The following is a 22471-nucleotide window of genomic DNA, read 5'->3' on the forward strand; positions in this document are numbered from 1 at the left end:
TTCAAAGTGAAAGACAAAAAAACACAACGAAAGGAAATAACAGATCACAAGCACGAAGGCTCCTGTTGACTCCGACCATCTGCGATTCCGGTCGACTCCGAATGACTCCGGACGACTCCGACTCCGAATGACTCCGGACGACTCCGACTCCGAACGACTCCGACGACTCCGGACGACTCCGGACGACTCCGGACGACTCCAGAAGGCTCCGGACGACTCCGGACGTCTCCGGACGACTCCGGGCGACTCCGGACGACTTCGAACGACTCCAACTCCGGACGGATCTAGTGGTTCCATTTTACCGGAGTCGGAATCGGAGTTGGAGTCGGAACGGAGTCGTGGGTGCGCTCCAGAGAGCACATCACTAGAAAGCCGCCCTCAAATTTTGTTTGAAATGAGACAAGATAAAATTATATCATATTTTACATAAAGGCCGGGATAAATAATGGCCGTACTCGCTAGTGTAATTCGATTTTCACTAGCGCATCTGGTGGTGGCTGACTGAATCATTTTGCCAAATATGTTACTGCTTCAGACAATATGTTATTTTTCTATGATTTTTTACTTGCAATGGACTGGAAAAGTTTTGTAATTGATAGATAAATATGTTATGCAAATCTTTCAGCCATTTTCGCATCAAAAAACGATGAAAGCACTACTTAATTTTGATATCCGGCACGACCGTTCCCTCGATGACCAAAAAAAGCTTTCACTAGCCGCCGCCAGATGCGCTAGTGAAAATCGAAATTACACTAGCGAGTACGGACAATGTCCCCCGGCCTTAAGGCAAAGTTGTCCCATACAGCAGTCACATTCAAACAAGATTCTGATAATCAGGTTCTACGTAAGTGGTAACGAAATTGCCATCATCCATGCCATCATCATCATGACATCATCCATAAACTACGTAACGCTTATAGGGAGACGATGTCGCCATCATCGTGCAGGACTTCCGATGATCAAAGGTCAAATAATGGCCGTAACATCCAAACTACGAGAAAGGATAAGTTATGTTTAATAAGCTAATACAGGAATTTCCACGATTTATTGGTTGGTTCCCATCAATTTTTGATGGGTTCCCATATTTTTTTGGTGCGTTCCCACGATTTTTTGGCCGTTTCCCAGATTTTTTTGGTCCAATTGTATTGATATCCAATCGGAAAATACCAATAAATTATGAGAACGCACCAAAAATTTATGGGATACGATTAAAAAATCTTGGGAACGCATTAAAAAATCATGGGAACTGACCAATAAATCGTGGGAAACCCTGTAACAGAGAGTAAGCTAAAAATCTTTTTACACTAGTGAGAGCGTGACAAATGGATGATCAAGATCGATGGGAAAGATCGATAGAGCTTCCTCCTGATTTGGATGATCTCCTGTTACGATACTTTGAATTTTAGTTCGCGCTAGTAGCATTTCATTTTGTCGCAGCATCCCTGAAATAGCTGCATATCTTTCCAATCAAAACGAGGTAGAATCGACATGAATTCAAAACGTAACGTACTGCTTTGACTTCCGAAACGATCGAGTACAGTTCCGACTTCCTCTTCTTCTTCTTTGCCATTTGGCCAGCACCACAGCCATACAAAAAAGCAGTTGGCTCTCACGGGGACCCGTAATTATCCAAAACCCGTTTGCTTACATCCTCTTACATCTTTCCTACAAAAACCCTTAAAGAAATACGAAGCAAATGTGCATTGGATAAACATAAACAATAAACAACAATATCACCAAAACAAACGGCATTATCCCACCAGCCAGCCAATACTACTTCATTCTCGCTAGCAAAAGTGCAGCGAGTGCAGCAATCCGTCACAGTGCCCATGCTAACCAATGCCCAGCAGACGCTGACGGTTGCCAGTTTGTGTCCGATACAGCCACAGCCACACACGAAGCGGAAACAAATCCAACCGAACCAACCAACCAAAAAAAAATAATGTTAAAGTAGGCTCTGGAAAGGGTTCATTAACTTTATGGTCCCTGTGGACGATGATCCATAAACATAAACACACAAACACACGCGCAGGGCGTAACACAAAAATCAAAGTGTGCTTTGCTGTGCAATTTATTGCAGCAGCATTACTGATCTGATGCATTCTTGTGTTCGGTCGGTGCATCGCTCCCACGCAGCTTTTGCACTTGATGTTGTTTAATTTGTTTTTGTTTTTAAAGGGTAAATACACACAGCACGAAAAAATCCCTCAGATACATGTTCTAGTTTGCACCCCAAATGGCTCGTGCCAATGCAACTTGCTGTGGCTTGTTATTGTTAAGTGTTTATCTCTCGCCAAGTCCAGCCCTGCCCTTGTGTGGCCAAAAAGATAGCCAAACTTCGATAAGAGTAATTCGAGAACTTTGGAAGCTTTGGTTTTTGAGAACGAATCTTCTTTCCCAAGCACTTCTGCTCAGCGACCACGGGGGTATCATGTCCGAAGGCCCTGCATGAGGATGCCTGGTACAGTCAAGCAAAATAAATACGTACAGTCGTTTTATTTTCTCAACAAACTCGCCCTCCCTCCCGGGGCTCAATAAACAATGATTTGTTTTTCCGCGTCCTGTTTAGTGCCTGTCCCATTGAGCAGAAGGGGTATTTGAAAGGGAAGGTGGGTGGGAGTACAAAAAACACGCACACACGGCTCGACGATTTAGAATAATTTCTACGACCTTGCATGCCTGTGTGTGTTTTCCCCCCATTGAACATGAAACATTATGCAATCGATTTCCCGTGAGGAAGGTCAGGGGAATGGGGGGGCTATTTGTGGGTGATTGTTTTGGAGAGGTTGTGTGCAGGTTGTGTTTATGTGTGTTGCCCTTGGGCTGATTTGTTTGGTTGGGAAGAAGAGAGAGAGAGAGAGAGAGAGAGAGAGAGAGAGAGAGAGAGAGATACAGAGAAAGATCCACACAGGAATAGGTTGGGATAGGTAAGGATTCTAAGTAAGCAGACGTTATGTGTACACTTGGTGGGTTCGTGGGTGGGTCCAACTGATGGAGTATTGTTTCGTTGAATAAGACTTGTAGGAGGAATTTAATGAAGGAATTCATCAAAAAAGGCTTATATACAAAATTCCCGTAACGGCCCTTTCACTGATCTTTCATCCACACCGGTCTTGAAACTATTTCTGAACGCATTACGACTCATTGACTGGCTCTATAACGATTCTGAAGCTAATCCTTAACTCATACCGGTCCTAAAACTGCGCACAAACCCATATTAGCCATGGAACTGGAACATTGGTATGTAGCGGATTGCGGTCCTATAGCGGTCCAGGATCCTGCAAAGCTCGATTTACTACGATTCAGCTACTGAGTTTGACAATCTCGATCTCAAAATTCAGTGATGCAAGTAGTTAGGAAATAACAAAACTACCACGGGATGGACCTCGAGAAACCCCCAGCTTTCCAAAAACCCTCACAAATCCCACAGCCTGCTGTGAAAAATTCAGGAAAACTTATTAAAACTGCTAAACTAATTTGTCAAATGTTGCACACTCAAGGGAAACAGCCAACGTTTTTCATGTGGTTGAGATGGCTTTAAAAAGTTAAAAAAAAAAACGATAAAATCCTATTGTTGCATACAGTCAACTCTCTCTTATTTGAGAGGCGATGGGACTGTCGAATAAGAGGGGTTTTCAGATTTCAGAAGTTTTTCCAAATTAGAGGGACAAAAATGTACTGGAAATGAAGGGACTGTGGAACATGTTCAAATAAGAGAGGTCAAATGAGAGAGGGTTCACTGTAGTTACAAACACTCAAAATTCTATCACTGCACACTGACCTGACTACAACGCACTGAAACTGACCAAAAAGAGTCCTGAAATGGATGTTTTTTTTTCTTTCTATCGAACAGCGTTTAGGACTATACGAAACGCTGTTACATTACACGTTTGTTCTTGGTTCAAGCCTGAATTCCGTGTGTAACTGCAGACTGTAAAAAAAATTAAAATAAAAAATGTCTAAAACACGTTTTCAAAGCAATTGTATATTGGTTTCAATGCATTAAAATGTGTTTAATTTTTTTTTTTAGCATTTCTTATATGATTGTGTTTGATATTTGATTAACCAGACTGTTCCTGCCATACGTATCACCAGACATTGTCCGTCTATGACATTGTAACCGATCGACCAGACAGGGTGAAATATACAGCGAAATGAACTATTTGACAGGTGAAATATCTGTCAGATAACGCATCACAGCAAGCAGCTGATGTGCAATGTAAACAAATAAAGTGTACAAAATCACTTCTAAATTCATTAAATAACTTCAACATCAGGTATCTCAGTCAACAATTCCTCATTTCTTCCAATTAGGGAATGTTCTGCTAAAAAAGATATTCTTTTTAAGGGAATTTCGAAAGCGGTTGTTGTATCTCCCCTAACCCTTTGACTGTTTCAGTCAGATATTTCTCCTGTCAGAATAGTTAATTTCGCTGTATACAGTCAGAATTCAATAGTTGAACGCATTTTAGTTGGCATGCTTTTTGGTTGAACGCTCAATTAAAGTTAAATTAAAAAACAGTTCAATTAAGCATGTGTTTGTATGGGGAAAACCGGTTTTTGAAAAAATCACAAAAATCTCATGGCACGCCGAGAAAAATTTCAGATTTTTTTTTGTATGGAAAAACGTACCAACTAAAAAGCACATATTCAATAGTTTGAAGGGAATCGAAGTTCAACCAATGAGTACGGACCGTATTTCACCCTGTCTGGCCGTGCGGTAACAATTATGGGTTTCTGAACATGATTACTTGGATCATTTCAAGAACATTGCGCAAAATACAACGTAGAAAGATAAAGATATGCGCGTGGCCCCCGGGGGTGAAAAAATGTTGAAAAAATTTTCTACTTTATCAAAATTGCTTGTCAACTGCAAAAAAGAGCTTTTCTCGTGGCCGCACCAAAAACATACACAAGAGCGACAAAAAGCTCCAACATCTGAATATCATCGATATTTTGTTTAAGAAGCACGAATTAGGTACATAAATCAATTATAATCATGCATTTTAGCATTATTATCATAGCAATGGGTCACAACTGCGCCAAATAGCTGTTTGTTTACGCTTTTTCGCGAACGTCAAATTTTGTCACTTTTTGTCAACTTTTGTCAACTTTATTTCCTGGCTGCTCCAGGTTACAAAATTTTGACAAAAGCTCAAAAAAGCGACAAAAGCTCACATTTTGAAAAATTTGTCAGCATTTTGTCACTCCCATGGCCTTTCGCTTACAAACAGCAATAGAGAAAGAATGCAAAATTAACCCTAGCAACGAACAGAAACAGGGGAGAGCGCAATCTAAAGCGTAAGGAGCATTTGAGAGAATTGGTGCGAATAATGCTCGCAAAACACGGCAATGTGACAACCATCATAATTTCATAGTCAGCAGTAAGCGACTTCAATAAAAAACGTGTAATAATTAATCAACTTAAATCAATTGAAACAATATAAAATGATCTCCCAATATGTTTTTTTCTTCATTCTAAAAAGAAACGGAAAGCAAACCAACTTGCAATACTGCTAACTCATAATTACATACCCTCACACCACAAAACTGCACGTTTTAATCACATTTAAAGCAATTTTCAAGGGGGCCGGAAACAATAACACACCTTTGGGTGACACAAAAAAGAGAGGAGGAATTAAAACCTGCTGTCACGAGATCCGTTGTGCCGTTAATTTTGTTATCTTTGCACAAACGTTCGCCTTTTAAGCCGGCCAAAATTGATCCCTCCTGCACTGCCACCCTGACGCAGTGAGTGTTATTCTTGGCACCCTCTCGAACCGGGGCGAAAAAAAAACACAAGAAAAAAAAAACCTGCACTGGACACAACACAACTATTTTGATAAGTCACCTGTTTTGTTCTTCTTTCCTTCTGCACTCGACCAGCGCGAGGTGGTGGTGCTGGATGATGTTTTCTTTCCATAAATGAAGGCTGCTGTGTCAACACTTATGTCACACTTTTGTTGCGAGCAGCAGCAGCAGCAGCAGGGCCCTTTTTTCCTTTCTTCTTCGCTTTTGCATGCAGAACAGCACATCCTTTTCCTTGCGTTCGTTGCATCGTCGTCGTTCCACCGTGGGATGTGGCCTGGTACCTGTGCCTCCGTGCCTCCGTGTTGCAAAAAAAGGATGCAAATAGGGGGAGGCAAAAAAGGGATACGTGCTTTTGTTTTTATTCCCATCTTCTGACTGATTAGCGTGACCAAGCAGTGGTTGCTAGGATTGTCGCCGTGGACAGGTTGTGGATTGGGAAATTGGCAAGAGAAAAAAAAACGAGAGAGAGAGAGATAGAATGAGAGATGTAGAGAGCGAGAGTGCATTTTTAATCTCATCACGCAAAAGTTAATACGCACCACACCTTTCCCGCATTAACTTTACAATCTTTTTAAATATTCCATTATCCTTTCGCTGATGATAATGGTGGAAAAAAGGGACCTCAAAAAAAAAAGAAAAGGCAGTACCAAGATAAACATTGGAAAATCGGATAAAGTAAGTAAAGCTGTGTGAGAAATGTGTCTCTTCTTGGGCGTAAATTATTAAATCATTTTCTTGTGACTGTTTCCGTTTTTTTTCTGAAGTGGGCCCCACAAAAGCAGTGGAAGCAAAGCGAAGAAGCAGCAATTAATAAAGGCGATCAGGGTTTTGGGCGACCATTCTCAAGTGTCCTCTCCCCGCCGTTAGGTCGAGTGGAATGAAATGAAAACATTTCCCGCTATCGATGATGCATGTGCGTGGTGGCGTGGCTGTTTTTCGGTTTGAATGGGAGGAGGAGGAAAAAACAACAACACCCACCACAATTGTGAAACAATTGTTGAGGGAAAATGCTGAGCCACAGAGATGCACGGAGAGGTCACATTTTTTTGTTTATTTTTCATTTTTATTTCTTTGAAAAAACTTTAAAGGCTTTTTCGTAGCTTTCTTCTCCAGCGGCCACTTGGTAGGTTGGAAAGAAAATATTTAGCTAGGATTGGGGGTTTTGTGACATTTTTGGAATAGGTAGGATGTGTCGAACCGGTAGAACTGTGCAGAAGGTGATGCTTAAATTCCAAGAAGAACCAATCAATCGATCAATAGCGCGGAATGATTGTAATAACAGCACAATTGAGGACATTTGTTCTACAAGTGGACGGAAGCGGGACAGTTTTGGTGGCCGGTTAGAGAGTGGGAAGAGAAGAGAGGAGATGAAAATTGGTTGTTGAGTAAGCCGGAAGAAGACCCTTCCAGAGTCCAACATTCTTCCCATATCAGCCAATATCAAGAAATTTTTGTTGTGGAAAGAATCCTGATGATTTAGATAAAAAAAAAGAAATAAATAGTTTAAAATATGGTTCATTACGTTTTATCAAGGCTTACATTAGACTTTATTTGGTTTATAATCGATGGTGTTACTCATCATTTGTAGCCCGGCTGCAAGTCCAATTTAAATCGAACCCGCGGCCTTTCTGGCGTTTCTGTAAATCACGCCAGAAACAGAATGGCATCCCTTCCAACCTATCCCTTAATAATGAGTTCGCTTTTTCTCCCGAAGACTCGAGTAAACTTTTTGCCAAACATTTTTCTGGTGTGTTTGTCGACCCCAGCAGCAGAGTTACTATCAGAGTACAGAGTATACTTAATAGAGTTACTGTCACCAAAGATCTTGGGAGTATGGATTGACAAGAAACTATTCTTTCAAGAACACATTGAAATCACCCTTAATAAGGCCAATAAAATGCTCGGTCTCATTATTCGTATGTCCTCTGCAATTGCTGATCCTATGTGTTTAAAGTCCCTGTACTGCTGTTGGGTCCGCCCGATACTTGAGAATGCGTCGGTAGTTTGGTAGCCTGCCGGCCTAACACTGATCGATAGGATCGAGCGAATTCAGCGAAAATTCACTAGTGTCGCTATCCGTCGTTTTCTTGGACGATCGGATCGAATTCCTTCGTATCCCATCCGATTCCGTTTGCTCGGGCTAGAGTCATTGAGAACGCGTAACTCTCACATCCAGTAATATTTAATTGCCTGCCTCCTTTTCAATGACTTGGATGTTCCCGCCCTCCTATCCTCGATTCCTATCTATGCCCCCTCACGTCGCCTTCGCGACAGACCCCCGCTCCTTATTCCTTCCCGCCAAACTCATCATGGCCAGAATGACCCTTTCTTGCGCGCTCTTTCTGCATTTAACAACACGTATCACCTATTCGACTTCAACGTCCCAGTTTCGCAATTCCGCTCCCGTCTTCGTGATTTCTCATCCCATAAGTTTCCCTAGATTATAAGAACACATTTGTAAAACCATAGAAGACAACAAATTATTAAATAAATAAATAAAAGGTACTCGTATGCTCTCTCACAAGAAGCTAATAACTATTTGAATTTAAAAAAGTTAAGACAAAGATAAAAACATTCTCCAAATTCGTAAAACTTCATTTCAAAATTACTGTTGGTAGGAATTGTAGCATTTGTAAAATTCACTAGAAAAACATTCTAAATCAGAATTATTGCCAAGCAGTTACGAGAGAAAAGTAATAAAATAAAAATATAAACCAAACAGAAAGAAGAAAAAATCAAGAAAAAAAAGACAACGTTAGTGAAATTCAAGGAAAAAATGTGCATGCTTACACATAAAATAAGTAGAAATAAGATGAATCTTACTAAACCAATTAATAGAAAATAAAATAAAAATGATAGCACTCTAATGAGCCATTTCAATCAATAGAGCATGAAAACTAATTGCTTCCTAGCTTCATTCAACGCTACGCCACCCACCATGCTGCACCCGAGAACTGCTGCTTCACACAATCACAATCCCCGGCAAGCACGTGGCGCCAACCAACTTGCCCCCCAACCGTGGTAGAAGGGGGGAAGCCATCACCCCACACTGTGCTGTGCTCTTTCACAAGGAGGGTGGGAATTATGAGCCCCGTCGATCGAGACCGATGTGCATGGGGAGAAGCGCATAATTTATAATCGCCCCAGTCGGTTGCTGGCGCCCGCCTAATCCCCGGGATCACGGGTGTCGGGAGAGAACCCAATTTGACTCCAATAAAATCATGCACCCGTGGTCTAGTGGTTGGAGCGGAAAATGGGAGAGAGGGGACACACACACACACACAGATACGGATTGATATAACGATCATCATTCGGCAATGATTGGGCGTGAAAATATTTACGATCGCGCTGCTTCGGAAGTGTGGCCAAACCGGACCGACGGGGGGTGGGGTTTTCACGTTACAATTTGGGTCACATTTTCTTCGGATGAGCTTGTTCGGGTGAAAGATCGAGTACGGAATTGCCTTGACGAATTGGTTGCACTTCCAATAAGTTAAATTTGATTTTATTTAATTCTACTACATTTCTAAGGAAATTAAAGGTAAAACTTGTTTAATGGAGAAAATGTCTCGTAGAAAGGATTAGCATAAAAAACCGAAAGATTCTCCTTCCGTTTTCGTTTCCCAATCGTTACACCAAACCAGACGAATAACGTAGATTCCCATCCCATATGGGCCACCATTTTCCAAGTAAAATCAAAACGATTTGTCTCAATTAGATAGAACATCATCAATAAAACGGATCGCTGTCCTTCTCTCGCTACCGGTCGGTACCGTCTCCTGTCCTGTTCCTATCAATGCCAGTCTAAAAATGGCACTGATCCTTCCTTTCCAGTATCACAACCGAACCAAGATGGCTCTGCCAGCCGTTGAATCGTTGCCACGGCGAGAGAGAGAGCGCGAGAGAGTGATGCGAGTGGTTGACGAGATTGCGATATCACAGTGAGTGTGTGTGTGTAACTGTGCGTTATATTGTTCCAGATAATTTTGCCCCTCCACCTTCAAGCGTAAGCGTCCCAGTTGGCGTTGCTCTTATCGCAACAAGCAGACACACATTCCGCTGCACCTTTAATCTGCTTACAGTCAGTGTATGGGTCGTGCTCATATCGGGCTGGTAACACACACACACATGGATGGGAAAAGCTCATCACTGGTGCTGGCGGTTTTTTTGTCTCCTTTTTCATTAAACGCGTCCCCCAGGAGTGTCCTTTCCGATAAGGCCCCCGGTGAGGCAATGTATGGCAATGATGGTTTATCTACGTATGTACATGTTACCACCTCAATCTCTCCCTCTCTCTCTCTCTCTCTCTCTCTCTCTCTCTCTCTCTCCCTCTCTCTCTCTCTCTCTCTCTCTGTCTGTACATGCCCCTCTGCTCCCATCTCTCCTCAGAGTCCTTTGTTTGAGGAGGGAAAATGTGATTTCGTGGTAGCTTTTCCGGCCGCTTTCCCTCCAGTGCTTTCGTGCGGCTGTTGTACATTTTAGCGCGCAGTGTAAATCATACATAGCAACGCCAAGGGACGCCCACAAATATGGCAAACGGGTCAATTTCCACCATTCCTCTACTATCACTACTGACTGTCTGTCATCACGCGCTTGCTGGGCTTTCTGCTCGCTTGCGCTTTTGTGACAATTGTTGGGAGAGTGAGAGAGAGAAAGCGTTGGGCAGGGTTACTACATCATTTTGAACATTAAATTGTATGGTTTTATAGTGAATATCAGAGCTTATATACACTGTTTTCTGAGTCTGCTTCCAAAGTGAACACACAGTGCCAACTGTCAAACATATATGACAGCTGTTGAAAAAAATCTAGCGATCGTTGAGTAATGCCGTTCGCATTGGAAACTGACTCACGAAACAGTGAAGGGACGCAGGTTTTTGTTAATGTAATTTCATAGAAAAAAGGAAAAAAGATTAAATGGCTAATGGTCGCTTTATGCCCAGCATCTCCTGTAATCCACAAGTTTTACCCTCAGAAATCAGTTACAATGGGAAATAACCTCCAGAGAGTTTTATAAATTGTAGTAAGTGTAGATAAATCATACACGTACAACCTTGCTGAAATGATATTGTCTTTATAAAAATCTGAATAAAACAAAACCGTAATATGACTTAAATGGTGTACATACAATCCATCAAATATTTCTATTTTTATCATAAATATCCTAAATATTGCTATCCAAATTTAGTTTTCGATATTTTGAATAAACTGTTGAGCTGAGGAATCATATAAAACTTAAAGTAAAGATAAAAATCAGTGAAAAGACAATTCAAATTGTTTCCCAATGATTTTTATTGTTCAAGGCTCGTCACACGATTCTAAAACTAGAGTGTAGATTATTAAATATTCAGTTAGGAGTTTTTTTTAAACTGGAAGTTCGCTAACTGGAGTGATTCTCAGCTAAAAAACTCATAAATGTCTAAATATGAAACGGAATCTTACAAAGAGAAATTCATAGCAAAAATTCATTTTTCTCTCAAATTTAACCTCTGAGTTAGCGGTCACCTTCTATATAACAAAATTTCTACTACCAGCGATTGCCATTGAAGCCGCCAGTCTGTGCACCGCTTCACAGCGTAAAGGTAACGCCCCTTTTTTTCTCGCAAAGGGGCGTTACCGAAAGTACATTATACGGACGTCACGGTCGGACAGAAACTGTTATACTACGCATAGAAGCAGAAATCAGAGCAACTGCACAACCGTGTGAGCAGCAAATTTCAACCAACAAAATAATCTTTTACAGTAAAATAGAGCAAATTGAGTCGAATTTATCAGCCATCAGTTGTTTCTTTTTTCGCAATTCATTCCACCATGGCCCTTTTCCGTTCCATTTCGAGCGCAATTGTGTGGAACAGTGCTCTCTATCTTTAGCGCTTTTTCTTTTGCCTTGCTGCTACACTTTCCACCGTCAGTTGCATGCTTTGTGTTCGGTTCGACACATAAGTCAGAGAAAAAAGTGAAACAACTTCAAAAGCAGCATTGTGTGGCGTGTTGTTTTCCGCTGTGCAGCTCCAAATTGGGATGGCTCCGGTATTTCCATCAATCATAAGCCATCATCATACAAAAGCCCCTAGAAACACGCACACACACTCACGTTCGAAAACAAGACACAAACACCACACAGACACACACACGCACATACATTTAATAAAAACGTTGATTGAAAATGGATGAAAATCGATTTCTGGATGACTTTTGATACTGCGTGCGTGTCGTGCGTGGCGGGGAAAACCGATCTCGAACGGGGTACGGTCGCACTCGATGATAATACATTCCGACCACCGAACGCCATCGTTGTTTTCCAAGAGGCGGAACGAGTGTGAGCCCGTGTGTTGGGAAGGGGGAAAATACATGAGTTTTTTGCCAAAGAAAAAACACACACACACAGACATGAGCCGGAGAAAATTCGTCTGTTTGAGCCGGTCTCGAGATTGATTGTTTCTGATATTGTTGTTGATGATGATGATGCTGATGATGTGTGTAGAACAGTAGATACAAGCGCCATGGTTTGTGAGTTTTTCCGCTTTTCTTTCCCAATTTTTTTTTTCGTGTGTGTGTGTGTGTGTGTGTGCTCTCAAAGTGAAAAACATTTGGTGTTGCCTACCGTCGCACTCCCAAACCTGATGTTGTGCTTTTATCAATTCCGGGGGGCGGCATCCGCTGTTGTTTGTTCGTGCGAATGTTCTCTTTTTGCTTTCCCCTTTTTGTTTTCCCCCGATTCGATAAAATCGATTTGCCACGAAACATTGAAATTAATTTGTTCAATCTTGATGCCCACTTCCTGGCTGCCACCCAAGGGCACAGAGACACGCGAACAGCTTCCGTGGAAATGGTTGAGCAAAACACGGGCCAAATGCAATTGAGATAGAAAACGAGATGAGCTTTGCGATGGGAAAAATTCAATTACGTGATAAAGTGGCGATTGAAAATTGAAAATTCGTTATCGTCCGACAGTTGGGCTTGGGCTTGGGCTTGTGAGTTAAGATAATAACGGCCAATGCCTAGTAGTTTTGGAGATAGCTACAATATTTCCCATAATCCTTCAGCTTTCTATCAAAATCTCTGCTTTTCCTCTACCTTACACACCGGAGGGAAAATCCCCTTAAAACCCACGAAAAGTCATTAATCCAAAGCCAGGATCCAGGGCCACTGCCACGCATTATATTCTACCACGAGCAGCGCGTTTTGGGTGTTCTTAACGCCGGGAAATGCCCACCGGGGTCTACGTCCTGTGTACCTAAAGGTCCAACAACCAAAAAATACGGTCCAGCACCAACCAAAAAAAACCAACCACATTCCATGAATGAACAGGAACACGAGGCTGTAACGTGTCATATTGGTGTAATCAACCCAAAAAAAGACCACGTTGTACACCGTTTGAGAGGTATAGTTTGCTCCAGTTTTGGGTAAGAAGTGCGCGTGAGTGTACCCCACTTCCACACAGCACCAGCAACACCTGAGGCGAAGATCCGGCAAAAAAGGATCGTCTGGGCGCGCTCGTGGTGGTGCCTGGGGTGTCATAAAATCATCATCATCAGCATCGTCACCATCAACAACAACACGGTACGGTCGGGCGCAGGTGCGCCAAGGACCTGTGTCTAGGACAGGATGTTGCAAATGGACGCACTGGCCGGAAGCATGTAAAGACATGTGTAGGAAGAGAGTTCATCTGAGTGGGAAAAGGAGAGTTTTTTTGTCTATTCCATGTTTTTAGAAGGCAGATAGACTCAACACTCTAAATGTACTCTAAAGTGTCGTATATAAAAGCAAAAGGTGAAAGTTTACGAGTAGAGGAATCGAGCCAAAGCATTCTTAATGGAGTATGATACTAAGAATGAGGTTATGTTGGACTCATGAGGACGAATTTTACATTTAAACTTTTCTTTTATATTGTTTTTCTTCAAATTCTGCAAAATATTACATTTTTAAGTCCAGGATTGAAATAAGTCGTCTTTATAACATTTTATGACCTTTATTATAAAGATCTTATGGAGAAATGACCCTTCATCTAAGAATTAAGACAAAAATAAGGTTAAACCTGAGTTTAGCTACTACTTTGCCTCTCCACAATACATTTTTAATATTGAAAATAAATGAGTTACAAGGGTTTCCACGATGTATGGGTCAGTTTCCATGATCGTATCCCATAGATTTTTGGTTCGTTCCCATAATTTATTGGTATTTTCCGATTGGATATCAATACAATTGGACCAACAAGTTCTGGCAAACGGCCAAAAATTCGTGGGAACGCACCAAAAAAAAATATGGAAACCAACCAAACATTGATGAGCACCAACCAATAAATCGTGGGAAACCCTGTAAGCTGCTCAAGAAACGAAACAAACCTGTGAAGCTCAATATAAATGAAAATTTACGCTTAATACACCATCAGCCACCATCAGATGTTTAATACACATATTTTAAATCTTTAAATTTCCCTCCTATTTCTGAGGTAATTATTACACTTTCGTTGTTTTACATAAGTTAATTAAAACATTCAAAATTAAAGGTTTTTTTTCAAAATACATAACGATTTATTTGAATTTGGCATTACATCGCCTCCTTCGATGTTGCCACTGCAATCCTTAAGAACACATTCTATCATCCAAGCATGCAAAGGCCCAAAGCAAAGTGCACCCCTCCTCCCCGCTCTTCCTGCTCCTGCTGATCCATTCCTTTTTCCCACTCGCTTCGCTTTACCCCGCCACCGCAGCCCAAGCCGTACTTTCCCAATTTCCTGTTTTGCTTATTAATTTTGCTACACATTCAGCGTTCGGTAATCTATACATATACCAAACCCACGGGCAATATAAGTTCCCCTATTCCCACCTCATTCAAGACGCCATTAGTGTCGCCGTATGCGTGTGTGTGTGTGTGTGATCCTCACTCCTTTAAAAATACACCCCGTTTACACATCTACCCTTTCTACCACACACACTCACAGTTGGCGGGTAGTGCCCAGTTTCGAAAAACAATCCTCTCTCTCTCTCTCCTCATCCACGCCATGGCCTACTATTCCCTCTGCACAGGAACTTCTTCTACCTAGCTGCGTGCGTGCGTGTTTTTTCCCTCTCCCCCATCCGCTACAGGAGTAGTGCGCTGCACGCGAAGTAGTCCTGCGCCATTTTTCCTTCTTCGGACCTTTATGAATGAAAACTGGTCCACTTTACAATTTTATGAATGAACTGAGCCGCGCAGGTAACGGAAACGCGCGCCTCGCATGTACGTTACATCCTTTACAGGCACATCACCACCACCAGGAGGTAGTAGAGGCTTGTGCAGTCGATTGCGCCCCTCGGTCAGACGGTTTGGGTTTTTCCCTCCCCGCGCGGTCAATCCGCTTCCCGTTCCCGCGCCGAAGCACGGTCAGCTGAGGAAGAAGAAAATAAGAAAAGAAGATCCCTTCCCCGGCGCTGCACTTTCCCGTATATATGAAAGGGTTATGGGTTTTCCCCCGCTTTCTTCGACAGCCCAATTTAAAACCTCCATGTTTCGATCATGCACGAAGGACCATTTTGGGCAGGATTAACCAAGAGACGCAGAGCAAGAGGCAGAGGGGCATTTTGGAGAGGCAAAGTTTGTTGTTGCTAGCAGCGGGAGGTCCCCAGGGAGATGATGATAATCACGATGATGATGATGATGATGATGGAATGCACCCTTTATGCTTGATGAAGTAATACGCTCTGTTCGTCCCGGGGCTTTCGCGCAGGAAGCTGTCCCTTTTCGGGGGAATTCCGGTTGTTCTGTCCGAGGGGTCACATTTTGGCCCGGATGTGGGTAATTTACGCCGGGTAATCGTTTCAGTTTGCGATTGTTAGATCGATCGAGACAACGGTGAGACAAATTTGATAAAACAATCTCCATTTTTTTATGAGCTGAGAGACATATCGTGTCCTCAGAAATCACAATCCAAACAATGAAGTTGATACGCAAAAAGCTGCACTTCCTTCCTGTGCAAACTGCACGGCCAAAACGGGCTGCACACAAAACGGATTGTTTTCCTACAATCGGAGATCTGACGGGTCGGCGCCGTTTGGATTCACACGTGCCAAGACGTGCCTGATTCACCTGTCAAAGATTATCACAACATTCGCACAACGTGGTCCGTGCTCCGTTGCGCTGGAAGGGACATATCGCAATCCATCACACTCAACCGTGTGCAATCGTTGCACCTTGCCAAAGGGGGTTTTTGTGTTTCCGGCTCCGATTATCTCCCTCAAGCACAGTGTAGAGTTCGCGATCCACACCTTGGTATCAGCGGTCTCGCCATCTCTTGCTACGGCACCGATGGACCCCGCCGGCCCGCAAGCTACAACCGAGTGCATGAAGGCACAATGCACAACGGAGCCATTCCGGGACGTTGTTTCGGCTTGGAGAGTAAATATTTGCCTTGTTCTTAAATCTGCACTGGCCGGTCGGTCGGGCCGGTTGGTTGTCGCCGGTTTTTAGTGCGCAAAAATTAACAAACGTGCGCGAATACACGTTGCAGCTGTTGTGCGGACTCCAAGACTCGTCCGAGCTCGTCAGGATTGGTGGCCTGGACCGTTGTCTAATGGATTCTGATCGCGGGCTGAGATAAAGGATGAAAGCACAACCTCACCTCACGCGGATCGGGAAGAGCGGGTAGGAGATGATTTGATCCTGTCGAAGCATTCCTGTTCTGTCGATGTCGGTTGATGTCGTTTTATCGATGTGCGTTCGACACAATGTTGAAAGGAGATTTTGGAGATGGAGTTCTTTTGCACAAAAATTCAAGGAGTGCTTGGTAGAAAGGGGATTTCTGCTATGTCAAAGGTCTTCAAGTACAATATAATCTAAAACAACATACGTAAAGCGGACGTAAAACATATTCGAAATAGTAAATTGGATAAAAGGAAGAATAAATCTGTTTTAAATTGCAATTTTCGAGGTAATTTTGAATTTTTGTCTTACATCATGAGACATTGGTTTGATAAACCTTATCTATAGGAGCAGTAAAATGTAATATTACATCAAGAAGTATAGCAGTTCAAAAGATCAAGAAGATTACATAAAGAAATAAAGCTTTAAAGTCAAATTTTGGGACCAAAGTATTTCGTTGTACAGAATACTTCTCTAAACAACTCACCAAAGCATGGCATGCTGAGCAGAATTGTCATTGAGTTTACTCGGCAATTTCATCTGGATAACTAGTGTTCCTCAAAAGTGAAAAAAAAACTCCTAAGAATGGAGGTCTGATCCAAGATCTATGAAATTTAGCCTTTTTAAAGAAAATACATAGCATTTTTGTTCGATTTAAACACTTTAATTCATAATAGCTTAAGTCAAGTTAATTTTGAAATGCAATGAACCGTTGTTAAACTCCTAAATTACATTCTAAAAAATTGTAGACATTCAGATTAATACAAGCAATTCAAAGAAATATGAGAAAACATTTACATTGCATAGTAAAAAGAGTGAGAGGACAAAACTACATTAGTGAAATTTGCTAATTTAACAAAAATAAATTCATCATTCAATCTTCCCATATTATTCGCCTCTGACTATATTTGCACTTCAATGTCCAATTGTCACTCCACACCTCAACTTTGTGCTAGGGACCACAACTGCAACTATCTATAACAATCGCATAAAATTATGTCCCACGATCATCGTTCCCTTCTCCCAACGATCCCGCTCTAGTGGGCTGCATTCCCATCCCGAAACCGGAACAGCAAACAAACCTGGCCTGCTCTTGTGTGCTGTGCTGTGCTGCTCCATTTGCTTTCTCTCGTTGGCGGTGCTGGTGGTTTTCAATCAGCGAAAGTTAATTAAATGAGAAAATATTTGTCTTGCACCAATTTGGAAAACAAACATTTTAACGCACACATACACTCACAACCGCAATAGTGGGGAACAGGGAAGAGGTGCATTGAGGGAAAATAATAATAATAAAGTGTATCCACCCCCCACGGTGTACATCGCCACCATTGGTCGCGTGGCTAGTTTTTAGGGAAATTCACAGTGATCATACACAGTGGAGATAGAAGAAGAAACAATGAAATCGGGGGAAAACAAACCGAAAATGGAATGTAAAACTATGCGAAAAGAGTAACAGAAACGCACCATGTCGGCCATTTAAAATTCCTCCGCCTTAAAAAAAGGAGGAATCTCCCCCCTCAAAAATGTCCCCAAAACAACAAAACAAAAAAAGTAAACCAAAAATCGAAGTAGAGCAAACACAAACACATGCAGATGAAGTAGCAAAATCCGGCGCTCCTGTTTGTCAAACTAAAACTCGCGCAAGGCGGAAGAGACAGAGAGAGAGTGGGTAGGTAGGGGGCCATCATCAGGAATGGCATTAATTTTGATCATGTTTGTATCATGTCAAAGTAGGTGTTAAATCGAGCGGTGGAAAAATAGTTCCTCCCGATGCGACCACACGAAACACGATGCCGCGGGACCGCGGCACCGCGGCCAGGGAATATAGAGGCCGTAGTAGAACAATATTATTTCTGTAATTATAGAGGAAATAAATAGCAGACGGTTAACACAACAGCAAGAGACAGAGAGAGGGAAAGGAGAAGCGACAAACGCAACAACCAAAAAAAAACGCTTCGCCACACTGTCAAAAATCCCAGAACCCCGCTGTCAAATAGCGGAAAATAAGGTAGCGCAGATCGTTACCAAGGCGACGAAACGACGTTCCCCAGCCGCTCCACTCTAATCGACTCCATGTTGTATGATGAGGCACTGCTGCTTCCACCATCGCCTGCTACTTCCGGAAATAAAGGTGCAAACGAAAGCATCCTGCAATGCTGTCCTACCTTTCTCTCTCTGTCACACACTCTATCATGCTGTTTCGTTCCCACTGCCGGCTACTACCACGTCCAAGATGCCCGTCCCTCTGCATGGGATTGCAAAAGGAAGGAAAAAGAGCGTACCTCCGGTGGCGACGGGAACGAGCAGGATGGAAGATGCGCATGCGTGCGAGCGCACGCATCACGCACGGTGGTGAGAGTGAAACAGACGCGCGCCCGCTGTGTGACGCGATTGGGCCAGAATGAAATGGCACACACGCGCGCACAACACACGGCTGTCCAGCAGCACAACGGGTCGGCAGTGAACGGTAGAGAACCTGTTTTTTCCTACCAGTCAGTTTCGTTCGAAGATCCGTGGTGAGCTGACACTGAAGAGCGCACAGATAAACAAAGCATCATCACCAGCAGCAGCAGCAGCAGCATCCCGTCGGGACCCGCAGCACACAGTCGGCCAGTGGACACGGCCCAGTTGGTTGTTTAATCGGTGTTGTGAAAGAAAACAAGTGCTCCACCAGCAAACAGCAGGTGTTTGAGGGTGTGTGTGTGTGTTTTTTTTTATTTTTGATAAACGATATCAGAGGTTTTGAGTGTAGTGAGAAATAAGCAAAGGATACAGAAACGGATACAAAAGGAGCGATCATTTTGTGCGGACATTGCAGTGACTGGTTGTGAGTGTGTTTTTGATTGCTATCTTTCGATAAGAGAAGCCATGAGTTATTAGTCGTATCCGAACAACGGTATCCACCTGTGAACAGATTTACATCGGTTGTGCTTGTGCTGTGTTGTTCCGCAAATCGATCCGCTGTGTGACCCTGAGGTGCAGCTTGCTTCTCCGTCTTGTAAGCGTTAAACCGGCTTCACGATTTTGGACGAAATGCACACCCTGTTTACGACGGACCAGCGCCATTATGGGCACGGGCAGCCCGGCTACCCAACGAACGGGCCGACGATGGCGTCGGCCCACCACTACACGTACGACCAGTACTCCCGGTACGCGTACGCCGGCTCGGCCTACGCCCTGGCCGCCCCGCACCAGAACAAGGAGATGGTGAAGCCACCCTACTCCTACATCGCCCTGATCGCGATGGCCATCCAGAACTCGGCCGACAAGAAGATCACGCTGAACGGCATCTACCAGTACATTATGGACCGGTTCCCGTACTACCGGGACAACAAGCAGGGCTGGCAGAACTCGATCCGCCACAATCTCAGCCTGAACGAGTGCTTCGTGAAGGTGGCCCGGGATGACAAGAAGCCGGGCAAGGGCAGCTACTGGACGCTCGATCCCGACTCGTACAACATGTTCGACAATGGGTCGTTTCTGCGCCGCCGGCGCCGCTTCAAGAAGAAGGACGCACTGAAGGAAAAGGAAGAGCTGATGAAGCGCCAGAGCCTGCTGCTGGACGACAAGATGGGCGACATTAAGCCGATCAAGATAATGGCCGGTGGGCACCACCATCACCATCATCATCACACGTACGAGGGCAAGCACCACCACCATCACCAGGGCGCGCTCGGGCATCATCAGACGTTCAAGCGCGAGCCGGGCCTGGAGCTGGCCGCCCAGTGCATGGTGAAGGAGGGCCTGACGTCGTCGCTGCTCAACACCTGCCACGCGGACACGTTCGCGACGCAGATGAACCACCTGTCGGCGGCCGGCGATCACGGCTTCACGGTGGACTCGCTCATGAACGTGTACAACCCGCGGCTACATCACACCTCCTACCCGTACCACTTCAACGACGACAACCTGACGATGGCGGCTTCCGGCGGGCAGCTGCGGCACCATCATCACAGTACGGCCGCCCACCATCCGCCACCGCACGGCGGCTGGTACACGCCCGAGACGCCGCCCGAATCGATCGGCAACACGTCCGGCAGCTCGACGACGACACCGACCACCCTGCCCTCCTCCGTCACCGTGACGCCTACCTCCGGCATCGGGTCGATCGGTGGGCTTGGAGGTGGTGGCGGTGGCGGTGGCGGTGGTGGCAGCCTTGGCAACGGTACGCTCGGTGGACTCGGTGCAAGTTCCGGCGTCGGTGGCGGCATCGGTGGCGGCACACACAACGGCGGCTCGATGGGTGTCCCAGGGGCCGGGGGCTTCCGGGACATGGTGTTCGACCACAATCAGGCGGCGGCGGCGGCCGCGGCCGCTGCAGCCGTCGCTGTAAACTGCCAGATGGAGCCGGCCGGCAGCCCGGGCAGCAATAGCCTTACGTCCGCCAGCCCACCGGTCAACACGGCGTCGGCGGCGGCCGCCGCTGCTGCTGCCGCCGGCCACCTGGGCGGCAATCTGGGCCATCTCGGGCACTACCGGTCGCACGTCGGCTACTACCAGGACTGTGGGCTCAAGTATGGTGTGTAGAGCGTCGCCCATTCAAGGTCGGCTGTAAATAGTAGTTGCGGACACTTCCGGGACGAGTGGCAACGGGTCCGGTGGTATTGGGCCGCGCGTAAGGCGTGAATGCGTGTGCGGAAAGCGCGAGTGATCGTGAGTCGCAAAACGGGGAGATGGGAAGGAACGAAAAAACTCATCCAAAGTGGTAGATCTCAAGAAGAGCCTTCTCAGCGGCATCCGCAGCCCGTCGGGCTCTCTTGGCGGGCTCGCGTACGCTTTCGACCTTGACGCGCGGATGAAGTCGCTGCTGTTCCCCGTTTTTTTGTGCACTTGTACGATAAGAGCAATGGACTTGCAATTTGCGTTCGGCAACCTTTACGTCACCAGAAGGCTTTTCAGTCACTGTTCAGGGTTGGTCGATGTCAAGGCGAAGCAGAGGCGCAAAGAGAGGTAGCAACCAAAATGTAGATAAAACTCGATCGAAACGGATCGAAACGGAATAGTGAAGCTATAAATATACATATTTTAGGCATATTTGTGGGGGTATGTGGGGCTTACCGTGACCGTCTCACCCTTTGTAAAGTAGTAATCGTTAGGAAGCGAAAGATTCGGCTGAAGCTGGTTCGGCAAAAAAACAGCCCAATCAAAGGCAAAGTAAAAGGTAGAGCGTCCTATCCGACAACAACAACAGCACACGCTCGTCAGCTTGTTGTAAAGTTAAGGCACAACGGCTAGCCGCTAGTGTGTGTTGATTGAGCTAATCGTAACATCTAGACGTAATATAAATATATATGATAATGAAAGTTAATAAATAAGAAACCCCAATCGTGATTATATGAAGTAATCTAATTTAAACCTGTTGTACTTGTTTCTACTTTTTTACTCGGCGGCAATCGGGAAAGGATTGAGAAGTTCGCATCAGTTATTTGGGTTGTAAGTTTGCAAGAAGGTTACAATGATGACAGTTTTTCATCCGTTGATTATGTCTTGAAAGCAGAGGGAATGTACAAAGCGGTCAATGAAGATTTTACAACAAATAATTTTGGGATTTTGCAATACAAAAATGTTGTTAAATTACAGTTATAAATAGTAAAGAATGTAACGGAATTTGCAATTTAAATTATTCTTTTCTTCTCTTTGCCAGTATTGTGATTTATATCCAACGTTGTAATCCGTTCCTAGTTGGTCTACGTTGTCTATTCAGTGTTCTTGAAGAATGAATCTTTCGATGAGCAAAGGTCCTCTCCAGTCCTTGCAGGAGCTTTATGCTTAGTGCCATATCTGCCGTAGAATTCCCATAGACCACCCCGTTTCTTATATGATTTTTAAAGCCGTATTATTTTTTTTTCCTATCGTAACGACCTAAAAAATGAAAAACTTTATTATTGTAATTCAATTCGGCCCTCGGCCTGTAAAGATCTGAGTACTCTAGTACAGGGGTCTCCAAACTTTTCAGTCCGCGGGCCGCATTGCTTAACAATCAACCTTGTTGAGGGCCATTTTGACGCTATCTTTAGAATGTGTGCAAGTTCAAATCTCGT

The 22471-nt window shown here is 44.1% G+C and overlaps 1 protein-coding gene across 1 annotated transcript; it reads left to right on the top strand.

Moving 5' to 3' along the window:
• The first annotated feature begins 18096 nt into the window (after window positions 1-18096).
• LOC120952536 (fork head domain-containing protein crocodile-like) lies at window positions 18097-21779 on the top strand. The gene has a single exon (XM_040371923.2). The coding sequence runs from the start codon at window positions 19464-19466 to the stop codon at window positions 20955-20957; it is 1494 nt and encodes a 497-aa protein (XP_040227857.2). The 5' UTR covers window positions 18097-19463; the 3' UTR covers window positions 20958-21779.
• Window positions 21780-22471: the final 692 nt, after the last annotated feature.

The sequence above is a fragment of the Anopheles coluzzii genome, chromosome 2 (genome assembly GCF_943734685.1).
Source record: "Anopheles coluzzii chromosome 2, AcolN3, whole genome shotgun sequence".
Lineage (NCBI taxonomy): Eukaryota > Metazoa > Arthropoda > Insecta > Diptera > Culicidae > Anopheles > Anopheles coluzzii.

What these genes read in the sequence shown, in the direction of transcription:
- LOC120952536 (XM_040371923.2), top strand. Translation starts at nt 19,464, where the DNA reads ATGCACACCCTGTTTACGACGGACCAGCGCCATTATGGGCACGGGCAG.